This window comes from Amblyomma maculatum, chromosome 4 (assembly GCF_055883805.1).
Source record: "Amblyomma maculatum isolate TAMU_Amacu chromosome 4, ASM5588380v1, whole genome shotgun sequence".
NCBI classification, from domain to species: Eukaryota; Metazoa; Arthropoda; class Arachnida; order Ixodida; family Ixodidae; genus Amblyomma; species Amblyomma maculatum.
Window position 1 is genome coordinate 195,466,043 of NC_139347.1, and position 17,732 is coordinate 195,483,774.

Genomic DNA, 17,732 nt, shown 5'->3' on the forward strand with positions numbered 1-17,732 from the left:
GGTACATGCAGTTAGGTTTAGACAAATTAAGCTTTTCTTCTCGCTTACCGATGGTTATCGCTTCAGAGAAGGGGACATTCGAAATTTCTGTAACACAATTGAGATTTGCTTTGTCGATCCCGCTTCTTCTCTCCTTTGGTGCGAGTGCGAGAGGATTTTTGTTGCCTCTAATTTGTCATTATTTACATAACTCATCACAGCTACGGACAGCTTCTCTTGTTAACTGTATTACAAACTTACAAACTTCAAGAACTTGCTCAGTATTATTTCCTTTTTGCTTTCATTCAATTCTGTGATCTTAAATCCTAACTTTTTAGAGTTTATAATTGATTTATTACATTAATTCTATATATACAGTACAGTTGGCTTTGCAAAATGAACCCTGGCCATTCCCTCCTCGTGTGTTTGTGCCATTTACCAAGGAAGATGAAGAAGATCGATTACCTGGGCCGGACGCCATCATGACGACTCCCAGCAGAGACCAGTGGAAGACGGAGAACGAGTTCTTCATCGCCTCTGTCGGAATGTGCCTGGGCCTTTCTAACGTGTGGAGGTTCCCCTACAATGCCTACCACAACGGAGGCCGTGAGTATTTAACAACCTCAGCGGAGCCAGAGCTCACTGCACGCAGACAGCTAGCATGCACTGGTGGCTGGCCGTGCTGCCTATTACATTTGCTGTGCACGTATCCAGAAGCAGCAAAAAAATTCTTGTCCCGTGAGCGCAGCAAGGATGTTTTCTTCGCTTGTCGCGCCCATATTGTCTCTTGAAACAGTCAGCCAACTGAGATTTGTCCGGTTGTTTTCGTGATCGATAGCTGCCTAAAGCTGCATCCCTGCTACGGTTGGGCACATGTGCTGTTTATGGTTGTTCGAACCGGTCAAAAAACATTCGAGCCACGCCCTGGCGCATACTATCTATACACAGGTCTCTGAGGTACGAGCAAAACTTTAGAATAGAATAAAGAAGCTACGCGGCAGTGGCGATAAGTGTAATATATCTTGTTCTCAGTGGTCTTCGTAATGGTGTACGTGGTCGTGATGGTCGTCGTGGTCTTCCCCATGGTCTACCTCGAAGTTTTCCTAGGCCAGTTCAGCAGTCTCAACATACCCAGAGTCTATGGTGGATTCCCCATGGCCAAAGGTTCGTCAGTTGTTCCTATCTCGTAGGGTTTGGTCTTATCTTGACCACTTCACTCCCTGTATGTGCTTGTAATGAAAGACCTGTCTGAGTTACTTCCTGAATAGAGGTGGCAGTATGCATTCTCGACCTCCCTGAGAAATTGCACTAAGCCAGATATGAGACTCACGTCGGTTAAAACAACGCAGACTGTCTTGTGAGATGTCAGCAGATCTGTGCAGTGTGCAATGGCTCGTACCGCTGCAACTCGGGCTTTCACAGCACAAGGAGATCTCCTAAAAGCACGCGTACGGTCATCTCCGGCTTAGCGTGTGACTATTAGCATAATATAAGCATCATTACATGAGCTCAGAAGGTGCATTTCGAAATTCCTGTTCGTTTTTAAAAAGGTAGTTACAGGACATTGTAAAGGTCAACAGCAAGTAATTCAAGCCTTTAATTGCTGGATAAAGTGATGATAAGTTTTAATTATTTCTCGTTAATACCGAAGTTGTGGGGCGTACCTAGCAACTAATTCGACTATATGATACTTTTAGCACGACATATTGCATATTATTAACAGAATTGCAGTGTTTACTTTGCACTTGCGAAAATCACTTTTTTGAGTCAGATATCTTGCTAAATGAAGTGTTTAGTAAATTTCTGTATTCTGCGTTTTCATCAGAACTTACAAAAGGGCTATGACAAAATGATGACAGTATCAAGGAGCCACCAGCAGAAGTTCACGTTAAAATATTTTTAAACCAGTTACATTTGCTTTTCCGGCGCTCAGCTTTCCTCAGTGGTTGCACTGATAGATTCCTGCTTTCGTCTGCATCGATCTTACTGCAGGAGTCGGATGGGTGATGCTATACGTCAATATGGCGACTTGCGCTCTCTATATGAGCATTGTCGTCCACTGCATTTTCTACCTATACTATTCCTTCTCGCCAACGTTGCCGTGGACCAGCTGCAAGAACGACTGGAGTGACACCAACTGCTATGACAAAGATTATAGGAACGTAAGTGAACTTTCTGCTCAGTTACACTCTATGAGGAAAGCTACACTCTTCTCATATTTGCGCTCTTGAATGTGTGCTTGAGTCTGCTGTTCTTTCTGCGCTCCCAAACATGTTGTAGCCTACAGTTCCTAATCTTTAAATGTTTGTGCAGATAGAGACTCTAGGTGATGCTTAATCGTCTCCTTTGAGCATGTGTGTTATTACACCTGAATTACAAGAACCCCGGCACTAATTGCTTTCTTATTAATCTGATGGAATAGTGGAAGTAACACGATCAACAATGCAAGTTGGGGGCTTCCGGCACAGCATAGCTCAGAGAACTTCAGAAAACGAAATTACTAATTTATACCCATCTATACTTCACAAAATAGTGAACAGATGACAAATTCTATGAGCGTATTACGGGAACGTAAATGACCTCAACAGCTGTCTGTTCTCACAACAGACAATTGAAATGATTCTGCTTAAATCTCAATCTAGATCACGTCACTTCGCCAATGTTCGTGTTACGACACATGTAGCGTTATAAGATACACAGCGGGCCGGCGCCGCCCTAAAACTAGTGCGTGAGTTTGCTGAGACTGTATGCTTGCTGCACTGATATGACACCCTAGTCTTGCATAGAATGTCAGGTTCAAAAGTACAGTGACTTGAAATGGCCTGCCATTTTGTAAAAACAAAATCACTGCAAGTGTTCAATCTGTGTCAAGGTAACTTGCAATTTTTCATTTGGTCCAAAGTTGTGTTGTAGTGCGGTGACGTCGATGTGTGCGTCCAGATTCCCTGCTTCGGGATCAATGCCACCCTTGCGCACAAGTACGCGTCGAGCAACTACACCGGGAAAGACGCCGTGGTGATCTCAGACGCTCGAACGGGCAGCACCGTGCTGGTGCCTGCCACGGAGTTCGACGCCATACGCAGAACCTGCCTGAACGCCTCGCAGACGGCCGCCGAGCAGTTCCTGCTGTGAGACACCGTGCATGCTTCCGACTACTTCGTCCCCTAAGAATTGCGAGATAGGTGGAGCCTCCACGTGGTGAACTTGGGGACTCAATTTTGTTTTTGTGATGGGCGACCTATATTTGTGACAGGGGTGATACTCTGTTCAAACATATAAGCGACCAAGATGACTTTTTTGGGTTGCATTGCCATGGAAGTGTTGTAAACATAGTTTAGGGCGTAGGGCTGCACAGATTAGCTGGTATAACCATTTTTTACTAGCAGCTAAATTTTACTCGGATGTCAGCTCTCTTCCGTCGCTGCCAACCTACGTGGATAATAGGAAGTAAAAAATCAAATCGAGTTCCCACTCAGAAAACATTTTGATTGTGGGTTTGCATAAATGGTTTACTTCGGTATGTAGTAACTTACTTTCCAATAGACTCGACATCTCGATATCTCAAGCATCAAATCAATGAACACGGTATTATAACTCTAGGTGGAGCGAAGTCTTTATTTGACACTTCATCGCGCGTGAGCTAATTGCAGACTGCATGCACGGAGAATTTCAGACTTTGGAACGCTTACCAAAGCGCTGAACTTTGATCAGGTATACGTAGCCATCGTGACTAGAAAGCGGACAAGAGGTTGTTCCGTCGTATGCCTTTAATGGACCTCATTTCATAATGCATGGCAGTCAGTGTTTATTTGCGGTCACAGTACTCCTATACATGACTTCATGATAATAATTCCCATTATCGCCTGCTGTAAGGACGTCGTTTACCTCTGGTGAAAAAGTGCTTCACACGCAATAGCCTAAGTCTTCCCCAAAATAATAGTTAGTTAGCTGCCCTTCATTTCATACGGCTCTGTTTCAGACGTCACTATGAATCCTTCCGGTTGCAGCACCATTATTGTGCGAAGGGACCATTTATTTATTTATTTACTTATTTATTTCCACACTCTCAATGCCCGACAGCATTACAGAGAGGAGGAGCATACAAAATTGTAGGCACATTGCTTAAAGGCATCAACATTGGATATAATGCCGATAGAGTAAGGAAAGTGGTTGCACGCATTGCAGGTGCGAGGGATCAACGAATTTAGGCAAACATGAGTGCGGCACTATGGAACTCCTAATTTTAACAGATGATCGATGCAGGATGACACTTAAAAAGGCGGGATAATCAACTGGTGCATAAAAATTGTTTTATTGTAATCTTTATGAAACTAACAAAATCGAAAGTACCTGAGGCGGTATTACTGCGGCAGCATAAGTAAAGCGCCATTGTCTATTGTTTAATAATAATTGTAAAACTAAAACACTTATTTCTCGTCACAATATGCAACAACAAATGTAGACATGAAACTGGCAAGGTAGATTCCAGTAGCATTTAATATTTTTAATGTGCTTGGAGAAATACCATCCATGAGACTTTTCGAATAACAAGAAGTATAGCATATAGCCGCGCTTGCAGAGAATTTGATTTTTTTTTATTTTTTATTAAAATGAATAATACATAACAAATTTGAAAATTCTTCAGAGGCGGAATTAATTTATTATTATTATTATTAGAAGCGCACACAGTAGGACGACGTCGCAGCATTTAGTAGGAAAATGATTCCTCGAGAGACTGGTTTCTTCCGGTTTCCCGCACCGCGTGTCTAGGCAGGTTGGCTCCTGTAATGCTTATGCCACGTTCCCGTCATTCAAGAAACTCGACGGTGACATATTTAATCCCGTACGGTGGTACAGTGCTAGCTGTCATGCATGCCAGGTGGCACAGCATGGTCCGTGACATCCATGTGCAGTTACATGAAAGCAGCAGAAACACTACTAAGCAGTTTCAATGCAACTGCAAAAATGCGACGTTTCCTTGTTTATCTACAGACACAGATGCCTCAGGTAAGAAGGTGAGGCATTTCAGGCAACCAACCTCGTCCTAGCAGCGACTGCACTGATGACTGAAAAGTTGAAGAACGCTCTAAATCACCTGTGCCATCAATGAAATAGCGCCGACGAAAATGTCGGTGTGCACGGTATTTTCGACATGTCGACGACATATAAGTTGAAGTACGCACGTACAAAACTGCATGCTAGCGCTTCCTGACGTCACAGCAGTTGTTTTTACGATTTGCATTTGGTATGATATGCTTGCCGGCTTGCCCGAATACTTATGTCAGGCGCGCATTTTTATAAAATACCAGCAATCGCACCGGATCGCATAGTCTATTCATTTTTGTGCGTCATTGTACAAGCGTGCGAAGAATGTACGATTGTCTCGTGCTGGGTGGAGCTTGAAACCCGCTATTCTGGAGAAGTAGCTGTGGTGTGCCGTTTAATGTTTTCTTGATATATTTTATCGGCATCGGCAACTGACTCTGAAGCAAGGAGGTCATTGTACAGCGTGAACTAAAGATATCCGGTGCTTAACGCATTCCAAACGGCATTACATTGAGAACACAAAGAACAGGTTGAAAAACCATTCCATTCCATTCTTGACTGATAAAAGTAATCAGACAGCGATTGCAAAACGTTTCATTTATATATTTAATTTTTTTTGTAGAATTATCCGTATCATTTCAGTACGATTAGTAATCACACAAAAAATATTACTTCAGTGTTCCGAAGGTCTTCAAGATATTAAAAATATTTTCATAAAGACCCTAAAGGGGGTACTATGGGCTCAAAAACAGGAGGTTTAATCGCAAAGCACGTAGTTAGCTTGTACAGAGGCAGTCACATAACGAGTTATGAGCACTCTTAAAACCATCATGTGACATTTGAGGCCTTTGTGTTCTTATTTTCTGCATATACGGTCGAGTTTGCGACGGACGTATTCCAGTGAAGATAACATAAACTGCAGTGAGCTCAAAATAGGTGTCTTCTGCCCAAATTCACGCCCGCGCATGCAGAGCAGATTGCACTTAATGCATAGGCATTTGCTGTCCTTATACGCAATTGTCGACATTTTTAAGTTTCTTCATTTCTTTAGGGAAGTTTCACGAAGTGTTGCTTTGTTACAGGACGAAAGTATTGCATCTGAGCTCTGGAATTGAGGAAATCGGCAAGATACACTTAGACACGCTCTTAGTGCTCGGCATATGCTGGTTGGCAGCATTTTTCACCATTACTGAAGGCATTCACAGTTATGTGAAGGTAAGCATCTTTGACACTTGCAACACTTTAAGCATCTGCGAAAATGTTGATCTCCGCAGTTATCTAGGCACATACTGCAGCCTTGCATGATCTGAAAATTCTACGCGGTGACATCAAAATTTCCCCAGGAAACGATTATACGAAGTAGTTGTTAGTGGTATAATATTGTGGGTATAATAAAGATATGTTCGCCCGTCCCAAATTTTTATTTGCTGCACTTTTCATAGCTAGCGGTGCTCGATTAGTACTTTTTTCCCTACATAATAGAGTGCTAATTAAATAGCAATAGCACCGAATGTAGTACTAATTAGGTATTTAACAAATATTAGCTATTGATGAAAATAATTGTACAGAACGAAGAATAGTGTGAAACAATGAAGCGCAAGCGACGGCATTATGACGTTTTAGATGTTGAGTTGAAATTATAACCTTTGAACGATCCGGTTGAAGCGTCCTCACCTAAGAGGCCACAACACAAATTCAGTATGTTAGCTCATTAAAAGTGCGAATGTATAATATTCATGTTACATGCACGAAAAAAATACTTTATTCATGAGGGAAGATAAAAAAAGTTAGCTGATGGCTTAGCTTGGTTAAGCCTGGAAGATTGCGAAAGCAATACCCTTGGCTGCGCCTTGTTCGGCGGCTGCGTCCCGACTACTGCGAGATGCCGAGCCACAGCCCCATTTATCCTCTTAGAGTGACGTCACAAACAGCGAGCGCCCGCTCTCGGCTGCGACACAGCGCCGTGTATGGACTCGCCGCCACCATCCGATGGCACGATGAAAAGCCTTGAAAAGTTTTTGACCGTGTGACGTCACGCCAGACCGTCTCTCGGTCTGGCGTGACGTCACACGTGACGTCACACGAAAATGGCGTGACGTCATCGTTGCGGCTTCCGTAAGGACTCACCACCACTATTCGATGGCGCGAGCTGGGGCCCCGTCTCTCGGTCTGGCGTGACGTTACACGGTCACGTGAAAGGTCATGTATGGAGGCGCCACGACACGCCAAATGCTCGAAGTGCTAGCAGTATTGCTTTCGCAATAAAATTAGATACACATCTCGGGACATTAGACGAAGGACAGAAAGCATGACCCATGGGCCGAGGCAAGGTAGCTGAACTTTCTCAAAGGCCGCTGCGTCGTCCAAGCTGCGAAGCCTTCTATGAATGTTATCATCGATGTAACACGAATTCACCGCGTAGCATGCCGCTCATACTGATCGCCGTCGAATCGGTGTTGGGCCAAGGGAGGAGCAGGACTAAATTGGACTTAGCGTAGGACATCACCTCTGAGAACGGGGAAAGCTCGCCTGTTTATTGTAATCTTCCTAATACATACAACAACAAACAATGTATCTTCTAGGGACGCGTCTTCAGCGACAAAAGCATAATGACGAGACGGGGCCTCCACATAAGGCAACTTTGGTTTAGCTGGATTTGCCTCCGTTAGAGTCATTCCCTCGGAGTAGCACTTTTAACGTCACTTGAATTGTTGTGTACTCTTTCTATTCTACATTTTTAGCGTGATATGCAAATCGAGTCATACATTTCGACGTGTGGATTAAGTTTAATTAAACAAATATTTTGCTACAACCTTGCCTCCTGATGAGAATAACCGAAGAAGACCGAGCCTTTTCGGAGGTTACAGTGAAGTTAAAGGAACAGACAAAGCGAACGTAGCAGCTCGCGTTTACAAAACCGATTGTTTCGATAAAAATATCCCATTTTAAGTATAATAATAGCGCGTACTACTTTCTATCTGTACAATTGTTTACAATTTATTGCAAGCCAGCATTCCTTCCGGTGTGCATTCTAAATGTGTTTATTTAGAGTGTTCTGAAACGCTCTGACTAGCGCGTAACTGTCTCATGAATCGCATCGATTATACTTAGTTGGTTAAAATATAAATCAGAGGGACTGTTAAGCTCCACCTTAGGCTATGACAGAATAGTGGCCTGCGGTCCTCTGGTCAATCTGGATGTTCCTGACGTTAGAGGTCATTCGAAGACGGTCACTTTGTACTGCGTAGTTCACCTCCGAAAGATGAATGGGCAACGTAGATACTATTTGTCGCCAACGCCTGCTTTTGTAAGACGAAGCCGCTACACCTTTCTTCGACTGGTGCACTGCGAACTTTGGGACGATAATAGTTGCTGTGCTAACATCTTCCAAGCCTACGCACATGCAAGGTTCGTGCTCTTACCTGCCATAAGAAAGAGAGACAGCCTGGTTTGGCACATAGTCCTTGACTCGAGGATTAAGCTGAATAAATCTAGCACAGACAGAGTATAGTGTTCAACATGTTTACCACCCCATAGCTATGACTGTACATCAAACTCTGGCTACACAAAGCCGACACTCCTACAAGCTATTACACGAAGCTGAGACCACGCCGATATAGTACTGGAACTGTGGACCCAGCAGAGGAAAGCTTATTGTGCAGGTGTGTAGCACCGAATGGAAAGAATCCGTTAGCTTAAGGCGAGTGTTCTTGCAACTAATATGCGCGAATGTAATAGTGTAACCGAAGAAAGCATATGGAAAATTTAATGCATGTGGTGATGATTATATGTAAATTAGTGTGTAATGATCGATGAAAAGGAAACTATATTTGGCCGTATGACAGAAAAATTACACACTCGCTCAAAAGGTTTCTAAAAATTCAAGCTACAAATATTAGTAACTGCGAAGATATTGGAAATAATTGTACATGGCCAAGGTTTTACTCGGGCAAAGAGTTAAAGAGTTTTGAGGCAATGGTTTCGTTAGCACTGTAAATATTGAATAGTGACGCAGGTAAGCAAAATTTCAGGCTTATAAGAATAGCGGCGGGGTGCAGAACTGTTTTGAAAAGAATTGTATTGTCTACGTATTCTTGTGACTACCAAACCTACTTATCCTCGAAGTAAACACGGTCAAGCAAGGAGTTAGGGAAGGGAGATGAAGTTTGGGGCTGCGTTACTCCGCTTCTCAGAAACAACGGCTTTGCACGGAAGGCACAACTTAGCCGAATAACGATTTTACCAAAATGATTAACATGACGAAAGGAAAGCACAATCTGATAGTGCGTAGGGCACAGAATGGCCTGTCAATCTGCATCTGGTGGGCAACACTGTTCAGGCTAGGTAACGCTTCAGTATCTGTCGCATTTCAAACAGAATAGAGAATATACAAATTCAGCGTGCTTGCATTAAGCTTTACGGACTTCGGCGACCGGTTATGTTTCTTTTGACACGGCGCCTGACGAAACCGTCACCGTATTTGAGACGCCATGGGGCAAAGACGCTAAGTCACCGAAGACCGACGGAGGATGCCATTATTCAGTACGACATACTCGACGCCGACAATTATTGCGTTCATTGTAGCCTGAGATGATAGCCTGCTCATATCTCTTTCGTAAAAGGCAGGAAGATAAAATTGTTCCGAAATCTCCAAACAAGAAGCAGACCCCACACCGTACGCTAACACGCAAACGCTGCTGGCTAGCAGACGACGCGAAAACCCATTCACATAGTAGGGCTCGGCGCTACGCAGCAAGGTGGCGACTATGCTCAATCTCGAGGCCAATAGAGACGCTTCGTCATAGCTGAGTGTTCGCTCAGTATTCAATTTTTCACTTATTTGTTCCAAGAAATTTCAGATCACAGAATCTTCCCTATATTACCACTATGTAGAATGACTATTGACAATAAAGGCAGGAAACTAATTTGTCCCAGAAAACCGCTATCACGAATCAATTAGTTCAACGTTGCGGTAACACCTTGTACTGAAAGGTTAGCCGCGTTTCATGGAGAAAGTATTTTCTTCTGCATTTATACATGGTCAGATGTTCGAACAGTAAAGTTCAGGTGCACAGACAATACCTCTCCTGTGGAACGTTTTCGCACTTACATCTTGCAGCATTAAAACGAATACATTTAAACTGCTTTATTTGGGCGTAATTTTAACACGTAGTTTGGAATAGAGCTGAAAGTCTATTCCAGCGGCTTTTTTTTTTTTCAGAGGCAACAAGACATAAATATGTTCTGTCACTAGAAAGCGCTCAATGTTGACCTCAATATAATCGTGACCTAGTACATGATTGCCGTAGAGGTAATACGAGGCGTTCTCACTTGCATGTAACATCTGGCAAGGTCACAAGATAAGATTTCAATGTGATTTTGCAGCGTCGGTAGGCAGTTACCAATATTTTAAATTAGCTCAAATATTAACCTGAGTTCAGCTGAGTAAATGGATGATCCTTTTATTACAGGGCGTTCAGCTCTGTGTGGAGATCGCACAGCTGAATTTGAATTCGACTATCAGATACCCTTCTGGTTTCCGGGTGTCAACGCTGAATCGCGAGGATATCGCCCCGATGCATTTAAGTCCTACGGTTGAAGGGGTTTAATTGAAGAACGGCTAATTTAGTCAACTTAGTCCATTTGGTTTATCATTTGCGAGATTCTTGTATGCTTCCCGCTGAATTAGGTGTTGGCGTGCACATTTAAGTTTCCACCCCACTTCCATGGACGATATGAAGTCGGTTTCGTTTTATTTGCTTTGTTTTGCGTCATCAGGTGGCGCTGTGCACGTCGTCCATCTCAGGCGCCCTTCTCCTCGTGCTCACACTCTCTAGCGTAGCACAACGCGGCGCTTTGCGCGGCCTTGCCGCCTACATTCGCCCCCAATGGGAGAAGCTCGTTGACCTGAAGGTGAGACGCTGTCAGTCATCTCTTACCCTATCTGGTTTGTTGGCATGCGACGTAATATAACCTTTTTAAAGAAAGCAAAAATGAAAACCGCCGCCTTTATGTCCTTTGCCATAAGTCAGCGGCAGTTTTTTTTTTTTTTTTTCAAGCTCTTATCACGACTGCGTTTCGTATTGTGTAAAACGGCGCTAAACAAATTACTTAAGAAGGTCAGCTAGTCACCGGTCACTCACTGTCACCGTAGCATTGCATTGCGATGCTGTTGCCGGTTGCAATTGTGGCTGAGATATAGAGGCTGGTTGAAATTTCAGTGACATTTTTGCAAACGCACAAAGCGACCCAGGCGGGACAGGTTCGCCAATGTCGTATGTGCACGCATTCTCTCGGTAGATGAGCGTCAACTTGTTCCCCATCCGAGAGGAAGGACGGACACAGGCGCTCGTGTTTAGTTTTGTTCCTAACACTATTCTTTAGATATGCAGTAACAACTAGCCGCAACTATGCTCTTGTGCTGTAGTCACATTACTAGCAGCCCTAACCCCTCGGAGGTAAAATACCTGTTATTTATTATTGATAACTGCTGCTCGTGCAGTTTTAGACATGCTGCAAGCATTGTCGCTTTGCCACATAGCAGCGGTTACCAGGTGCACTGCCCTTCGCGGAGCCACTTTGAAGGCTTTTGCATGAACCTTTTGTCTTCCGACAGACTTGGCGGATAGCGTGCCAGCAGGTTTTCTTCAGCATGGGACTGGCGTTGGGCACTCTGACCTGCTATGGTAGCCACAAGCCCTTCGAGTGGCCACTTTCAAGGTACATCCACAGTCATGTCTCAACACAGTCAATTGTCATTTATTTTGTTTTTTGGTGCATAACGTACAGGCTACTGCAAATATTCCTCCCGTATTTTAGACTAAAATGCGAGAAAAACGCCAAGCGTAATTTATTACCAAACTCATTACTCATTTGCAGTTCCTGGCGGTTTTCTTCTCTTGCCAAATGTCTTTAAAATAGTCAAGATAAAGAGTGCACTGCAACAAGGAATTTTGCATACATGCACGCGGCAAATAAGGAGCAGTGTCTGTTTCACTTCTCGGTCGACACCTACACTTAAAATTAACGGCACACGTTTGAAGGTACATAGGTCTTCGGATGGAATCCGAATCGTAAACTAGCCACCGATTTCACTATAGAAACTAGTTTCCGATTGGAATTCAAACCCACCTTAAATTGTTCGCTCATAATATGCAAGTGTAGGTAGATGTCGCCGGTTCGAATCCTTGTGGTGGTGACAACTTTTATTCTCCGGAAGGGGGGACAGCGGAGTTCGGTACCGCTCGCAGGCGTCCAGGGATGTCATCCTAAGGAGCAGGGGTTAGCAGACAAAGCGGTTCGCCGCTTCGGTTGCCAGACGGACAATGTTGGCCTGTGTCGCCGTGTCTTCGCTAGGAAGCGCGGTCTCCCATGCTTCTGCGTTCTTGAATAAATTGTAGCCCGGGTAGTGGCTGCAATCCCAGAGGATATGTCTTAGAATTCCTATTTAATTACAGAATATGAAGAATTGGTTCTCCAGCAAACTAACCTCGAACTTGACTAACAAATAGAGGCTAACTGGGAAGCTAATATATATGAACCGCCCTGAATGTTATATAAAAATAAACTGCGACATTATTTTCATAGGAAATCCCATGAATATTTTTTCCGGCACAATTGGAAAGATGCGACTTTTTTTTCGGGATACTTTTTAGTACTGCGACGATTTTTCGGCACAATGAGCCCAGTACAATGTCACGTAAAAACAATTCCAAAAATGTACATGATGTGAACATTCAATAAGCGCAATCACACTGTATGTTCGCTATCTTAAACTAACACAAGGGTGCATCATCAGAGCATGCATAACGCTTAAGCTACCGTTAGGCTTAAAACGCGATAACGTCGATTCGATTGCCGCTGAATCTCTTCACCGACCGTGTTTTCAGTCTTCGCAGACACTTTGCAATGGTATATCGATACGTGTCGACCCTCTCGACCAATGGAATTTCGGGACACAACCAGACGCGAAGCCAGAGTTTCTTGATTACGGCGTCATTCATGTTTTTTTTTTTTAACTTAGAAGGCGCTTCACGGGAAAGATTTTTTAAACTGCTAGAGCTGTCGTTCACGCTAACGAAGTCAGTGTAGGCCAAGAAATGATCAAGACGATATTCTTCCCTGTTGAGGGGGTGCTGCCGTAGAAGCAAGCAATGCTCGTCACCGACTCGCCTATCTCGTTACTCACCGCCTTGTTGTGAAGTTCGCTTTTAGGAGTGCAAAGCCGCTCTCAGGCCTCATAACAGTTAACCTGAAAAAAAAAAAATGAAAGATGGGTAGGCTCTGCTATGCCTGGATATACGTAGCGAGAAGCAGTGACTACCTCAGGATCAGAAGTTAATTTCTCTAGTCTTCTGCGCCGTTCCGTTCGTCAGCAGCTAAACCCTCCTTGGCTTCCATGTCGAGCGCGTCTAAGTTCACCGGCGTTCTATGATTCGTTTACAGGAAAGGAAAGGCGCAGTATCTGTCACACGCGGAAGGCCAGAAGCTCCACCCGGCGGCGTTGGAGCGCACTCGTTCCCGCTTGGTCCTCATAGCTGACGGCAGATGGGTGACGTCACGTCCTTGACTTAGTCTGTTTATATGCTCTGTGGTGCGGCAGCGTATTTGGGTTTGCTCGGCACGGTGGCTCCGCAAGGGACAAAGCAACAGAAGATACGAAGAAAACGGGCTGTTCCGACTAGCATCTACCGCCCCCAGGAGCCGAGCAGCCTAGCGATTAGCGGCGCATGCTTTTTCAATGGGCGTCACATTGGACGCGGCACTAGCTTGAGAGATGCCTATACTATTAACACTACTACTACTACTACTACTACTACTACTAAATAATAATAATAATAATACACTAATATGTTTCTGCTAATTAATAATATTATTATTATTATTATCATTAGTAGTAGTAGTAGTATAGAGGAAGACTCGTTTCACGAAGTTGGCACTCAATTGTCTAGTTAACGGCCGAATTAACTGGCTAAATATTATCTTCACAGTTTTAATTAATAATACTAACAATGATTGGTTCACAGGAAGGGAAAGGCGCAGTATCTGTCACACGTGTCTGTGGACACCAAGGGATGAAGGTGTCCACAGACACAAGTGTGACAGATACTGCGCCTTTCCCTTCCTGTGAACCAATTAATATTATTATTAATAATTAAAACTGGGATGATAATATTTAGTCAGTTAATTTGGCCGTTACCTACAGACAATTCAGTGCCAACTTAGTGAAACGAGTCTTCCTCTATACTTCTACTAATACTACTACTACTACTACTACTACTACTACTACTACTACTACTACTACTAATAATAATAATAATAATAATAATAATAATAATAATAGTAGTAATAGTAGTAGTAGTAGTAGTAGTAGTATTAGTAACAGTAGTAGTAGTAGCATAGGCTTTGTCAAGCTAGTGCCGCGTCCAACATGACGCCTATTGAAAAAGCATGCGCCGCCAATCGCTAGGCTGCTGGGCTCCTGGGGGCGGTAGATGCTAGTCGGAACAGCCCGCTTTCTTCGTCTCTTCTGTCGTTTTGTCCCTTGCGGAGCCACCGTACCGAGCAAACCCAAATACGCGGTGCGGCATTCGAGGAAGCGGTACAGGTAGGCCACCGCCGCTTGCGGCGGGGGCTAGCCTGCCACCGAATTTTCATGTTGTAGGCCGTCATTGCACCCGCCACTGCTTCGGTGGTGGACGACGGCTGTTGTTGTGGTGCGCGTCTTTCTCTCCTTCTTCCTAATTTTCTTCTCTATTTTCTCTTCTTTCTGCACGAGGCAGCGGAGGTGGCTCAGCTACAGAGCCAGTAGCAGGACCGTGCATTTTCTTTTCCTTCTTCCTACAGCCATAACAACAACAAATGAAAGGCGCCGCACGGACAGGGATGGAACAGCCGGTGGGGTCAGCTTCGTATAGGCGTGAATCTTCTGGTCACGTCACAAGCAGTCATGACGGCACAGGGACTCTATCTACCAGAACATTGATCAGGTTGCGGCTATGTGCGATGGTCGAAACACAGTTGGCTGCCCAGGTTGGTTACGCATCGTCACGTCCGGGCGCTACGTTGCCTAGTATCCCGAGTATGGGCCTTGGTACGTTGGGGACAAGCTGCGGCGAGGAGTAGTTGATCGGGAACGGTGGGCTTGAGGCGATGGCGAACGGCCAGGACGACGGGCTTGCTCAGTGTTGTCGGTACGAAGCTGTGCTGGGGTGACAGAAACTCGCCATGGTGCATAGTAGCCATGGCGGACAGGGCTGTAATAGGGGCGAGAGGGGGGAGCCGGGCGGCTGCGGCAATAGCGGGACGTATGACCAGCCCGACAGCAGACAAAGTAAATAGGCCTATCATCAGATGTGAGCCACTCCGCAGACAATGCAAACACGGGGGCCAGTTGTTTGATCATACTGGGGAATACTGCGCTACTTGATAGAGACAACTCCGCAGATAGACCACTCCGCAGGATTGCGGGTAGGGTAGCGCGGTGTGTAGAGCGGTCTTGTGGCAGCAGCAGAAACCGCTGGTATTGGCTGTGGTACAGTGGGTGGCGTGGTAGGATTGAGACGAAGTCCACATTCGCGAATTCTTAGCGGACGACAGCCTGTATCATAGCTATTGTTGGCTCTGGAGGAGGTGATGTAAGTGTAACAGGCGTCAAGGCCTCGATTTCCCTGCGGAAGATAGTAGTAAGGTTGTTCTGACTTGAAGGCCGCTGCAAAGTGGGCAGATCGTCATATGAGGATGTAGTCGCCGTGTTGGGAAGGCGTTCAAACCGATGGACGATGCGGCGCTGCTTCGCCTGGCTCAGTCGAGAGCAAGCCGTTTTATTCAGACAGCTACAGACGGGCTCACTCCCCAGCCCGTCGCTGAGGCATAGAATGTATCCCAAGACGCACCCGACAGACAAATGCAGAATCTGCCGAACGGAGACGGCCGGCTTCACACACATGTTGTGGAATTGTAGCAAGTACCAGGAAGAAGCTAAGCCTGGGAGGATCCCGCCGCGACTGGAAGCAGCCACAGGGAGCGACAATCAAGAGGAACAACTTTGGGCCGTCCAGCAGGTCCTCAAGGCACTGGCCCGGCAGGGAACCAGCGAGCCGGCCACAGCGAGCGGGGACCCAGGCCGCGCGGCCGGCGCCCAGAGGACGACGTAGGCCCCGTCCGGCCCGCGCGCTCGAGCGCGCGTTCTACTGCAGACCCCGTATAAACGTTTCACCAATCCAATCCAATGCAGAGAAGTATGTTGAATGCGTCATCAGCGATACCCTTAAGTATATGGCCAACTTTATCATCTTCGGTCATGAAGGTGTCCCCCTTTCGACACAGGGCGAGAACGTCCTGGATGTAGGCCAGGTATGACTCGGTTGACGATTGAGCACGAATAGCTAGGTCTTTTTTTTGGCTGCTAGAGCTCGCAAATCGGCTTGCCTGAAGTTTTTGTTTGCAGATGTCCCAAGTAAGCATCTCCTGTTCGGGGTTGGTAAACCAGGTCTTCTAGCCGACACTGCTCGAACGTCGTCGTCGTCTTCGCCAAAATTACCAAGATTCTTATTTTTCCTTCTTATGCGCATATCATTGCATGCACCGCCAACGCAACAATATTGTAAACATAAACCATGAAGTAAGAATTATTATATATGCCGATGATGTTAGTATCCTCTTTTATGGAAAGCATATTTCAGAAATAATACCCGCATGTAACGATACAACGATAACGCTGTGAAGATGGGCAACAATTGATTGCATGCGTTAAAAGAACAGAAAAGTAAAGCAGTTATTTTCCGGCCAGTAAAAAAAATCATCTCGCCACATCATGCCGTAGTACTAAACTCCCGTAACGTAGAAATTGTGGAGTGCTTTAAAGGTCTTAGCGTAATTTTCTCCTCCCTTGGAGTGTCTTGGAACGATCACATAAACTATCTCTCAATAAAGTTAGCTCAAATCACCGGTCTGGTAGCCAATTAAAACACCAGCTGTGAACGAGAACTAAACTGCTTTTATATAACTCCCTTTTTTACTCGCATCCTAACTACTCTCAACTAACTCGCCCGTTTAGCTATAGTCTCAACTAGTGTGGGGAACCTCAGCGCTGTCTAGTTTACAACGCATTCATCTTTTGAAGAAAAGATAAATTCGTCATGCTTATAATGCATCGCATCAATCCCTCACTACAGAACATTTTCATAATGCCAAGGTAATACGTACATGTAGCTTATATCAATATCGACTGAGTGCGAAAATTGAAATTGAGTGTGAAATTGAATTACGAAAAATAAATTGAATAGTTTACGATGCCTAGCAAATTTTCAAATTTGCCACGATACCAAACTAGACATGAAGAAAGATGGATAGTTTCTATCCTCGTCTGAACACTGGGCAACCGCGCCTATATCCTACACGTTACCCTCTATTTCGAATGGCTACGAATTAAAAGGCTTTTATTTGGTTGGTTCTTGTCATCGGAATCTCCGATGTACAGTGCATAATTTTTGGATCTTTATTTTGTGCTTCCTTGTTACTATGTGGTGTTCTGCCTGCAAGCAGATTATTTCCCATCGCCCTCCCATCAAATGTATGATGACAAATTAACATTATTGGTATTTGTATTATTATTAACTAGTGAGTAACAGCATCTGAATGAGAGCAATACTACACAGTTGTCTCATGATGTAAGGGTGTGCTCTAATGCTGCACGTTAAAGAAAC

At 44.7% G+C, this 17,732-nt stretch overlaps 1 protein-coding gene across 1 annotated transcript in view; it reads left to right on the plus strand.

Annotated features, from left to right (window-relative positions):
• The first annotated feature begins 461 nt into the window (after positions 1-461).
• The window catches only part of LOC146193945 (sodium-dependent noradrenaline transporter-like), a 132,436-nt gene continuing 115,165 nt past the window's right edge, over positions 462-17,732 (plus strand). The window contains exons 1-7 of the mRNA XM_084602901.1: positions 462-585; positions 1,012-1,143; positions 1,972-2,141; positions 2,920-3,107; positions 6,108-6,240; positions 10,804-10,938; positions 11,642-11,745. Coding sequence (XP_084459027.1) covers positions 462-585; positions 1,012-1,143; positions 1,972-2,141; positions 2,920-3,107; positions 6,108-6,240; positions 10,804-10,938; positions 11,642-11,745 — 986 coding nt within the window. The remainder of the gene's footprint in view (positions 586-1,011; positions 1,144-1,971; positions 2,142-2,919; positions 3,108-6,107; positions 6,241-10,803; positions 10,939-11,641; positions 11,746-17,732) is intronic.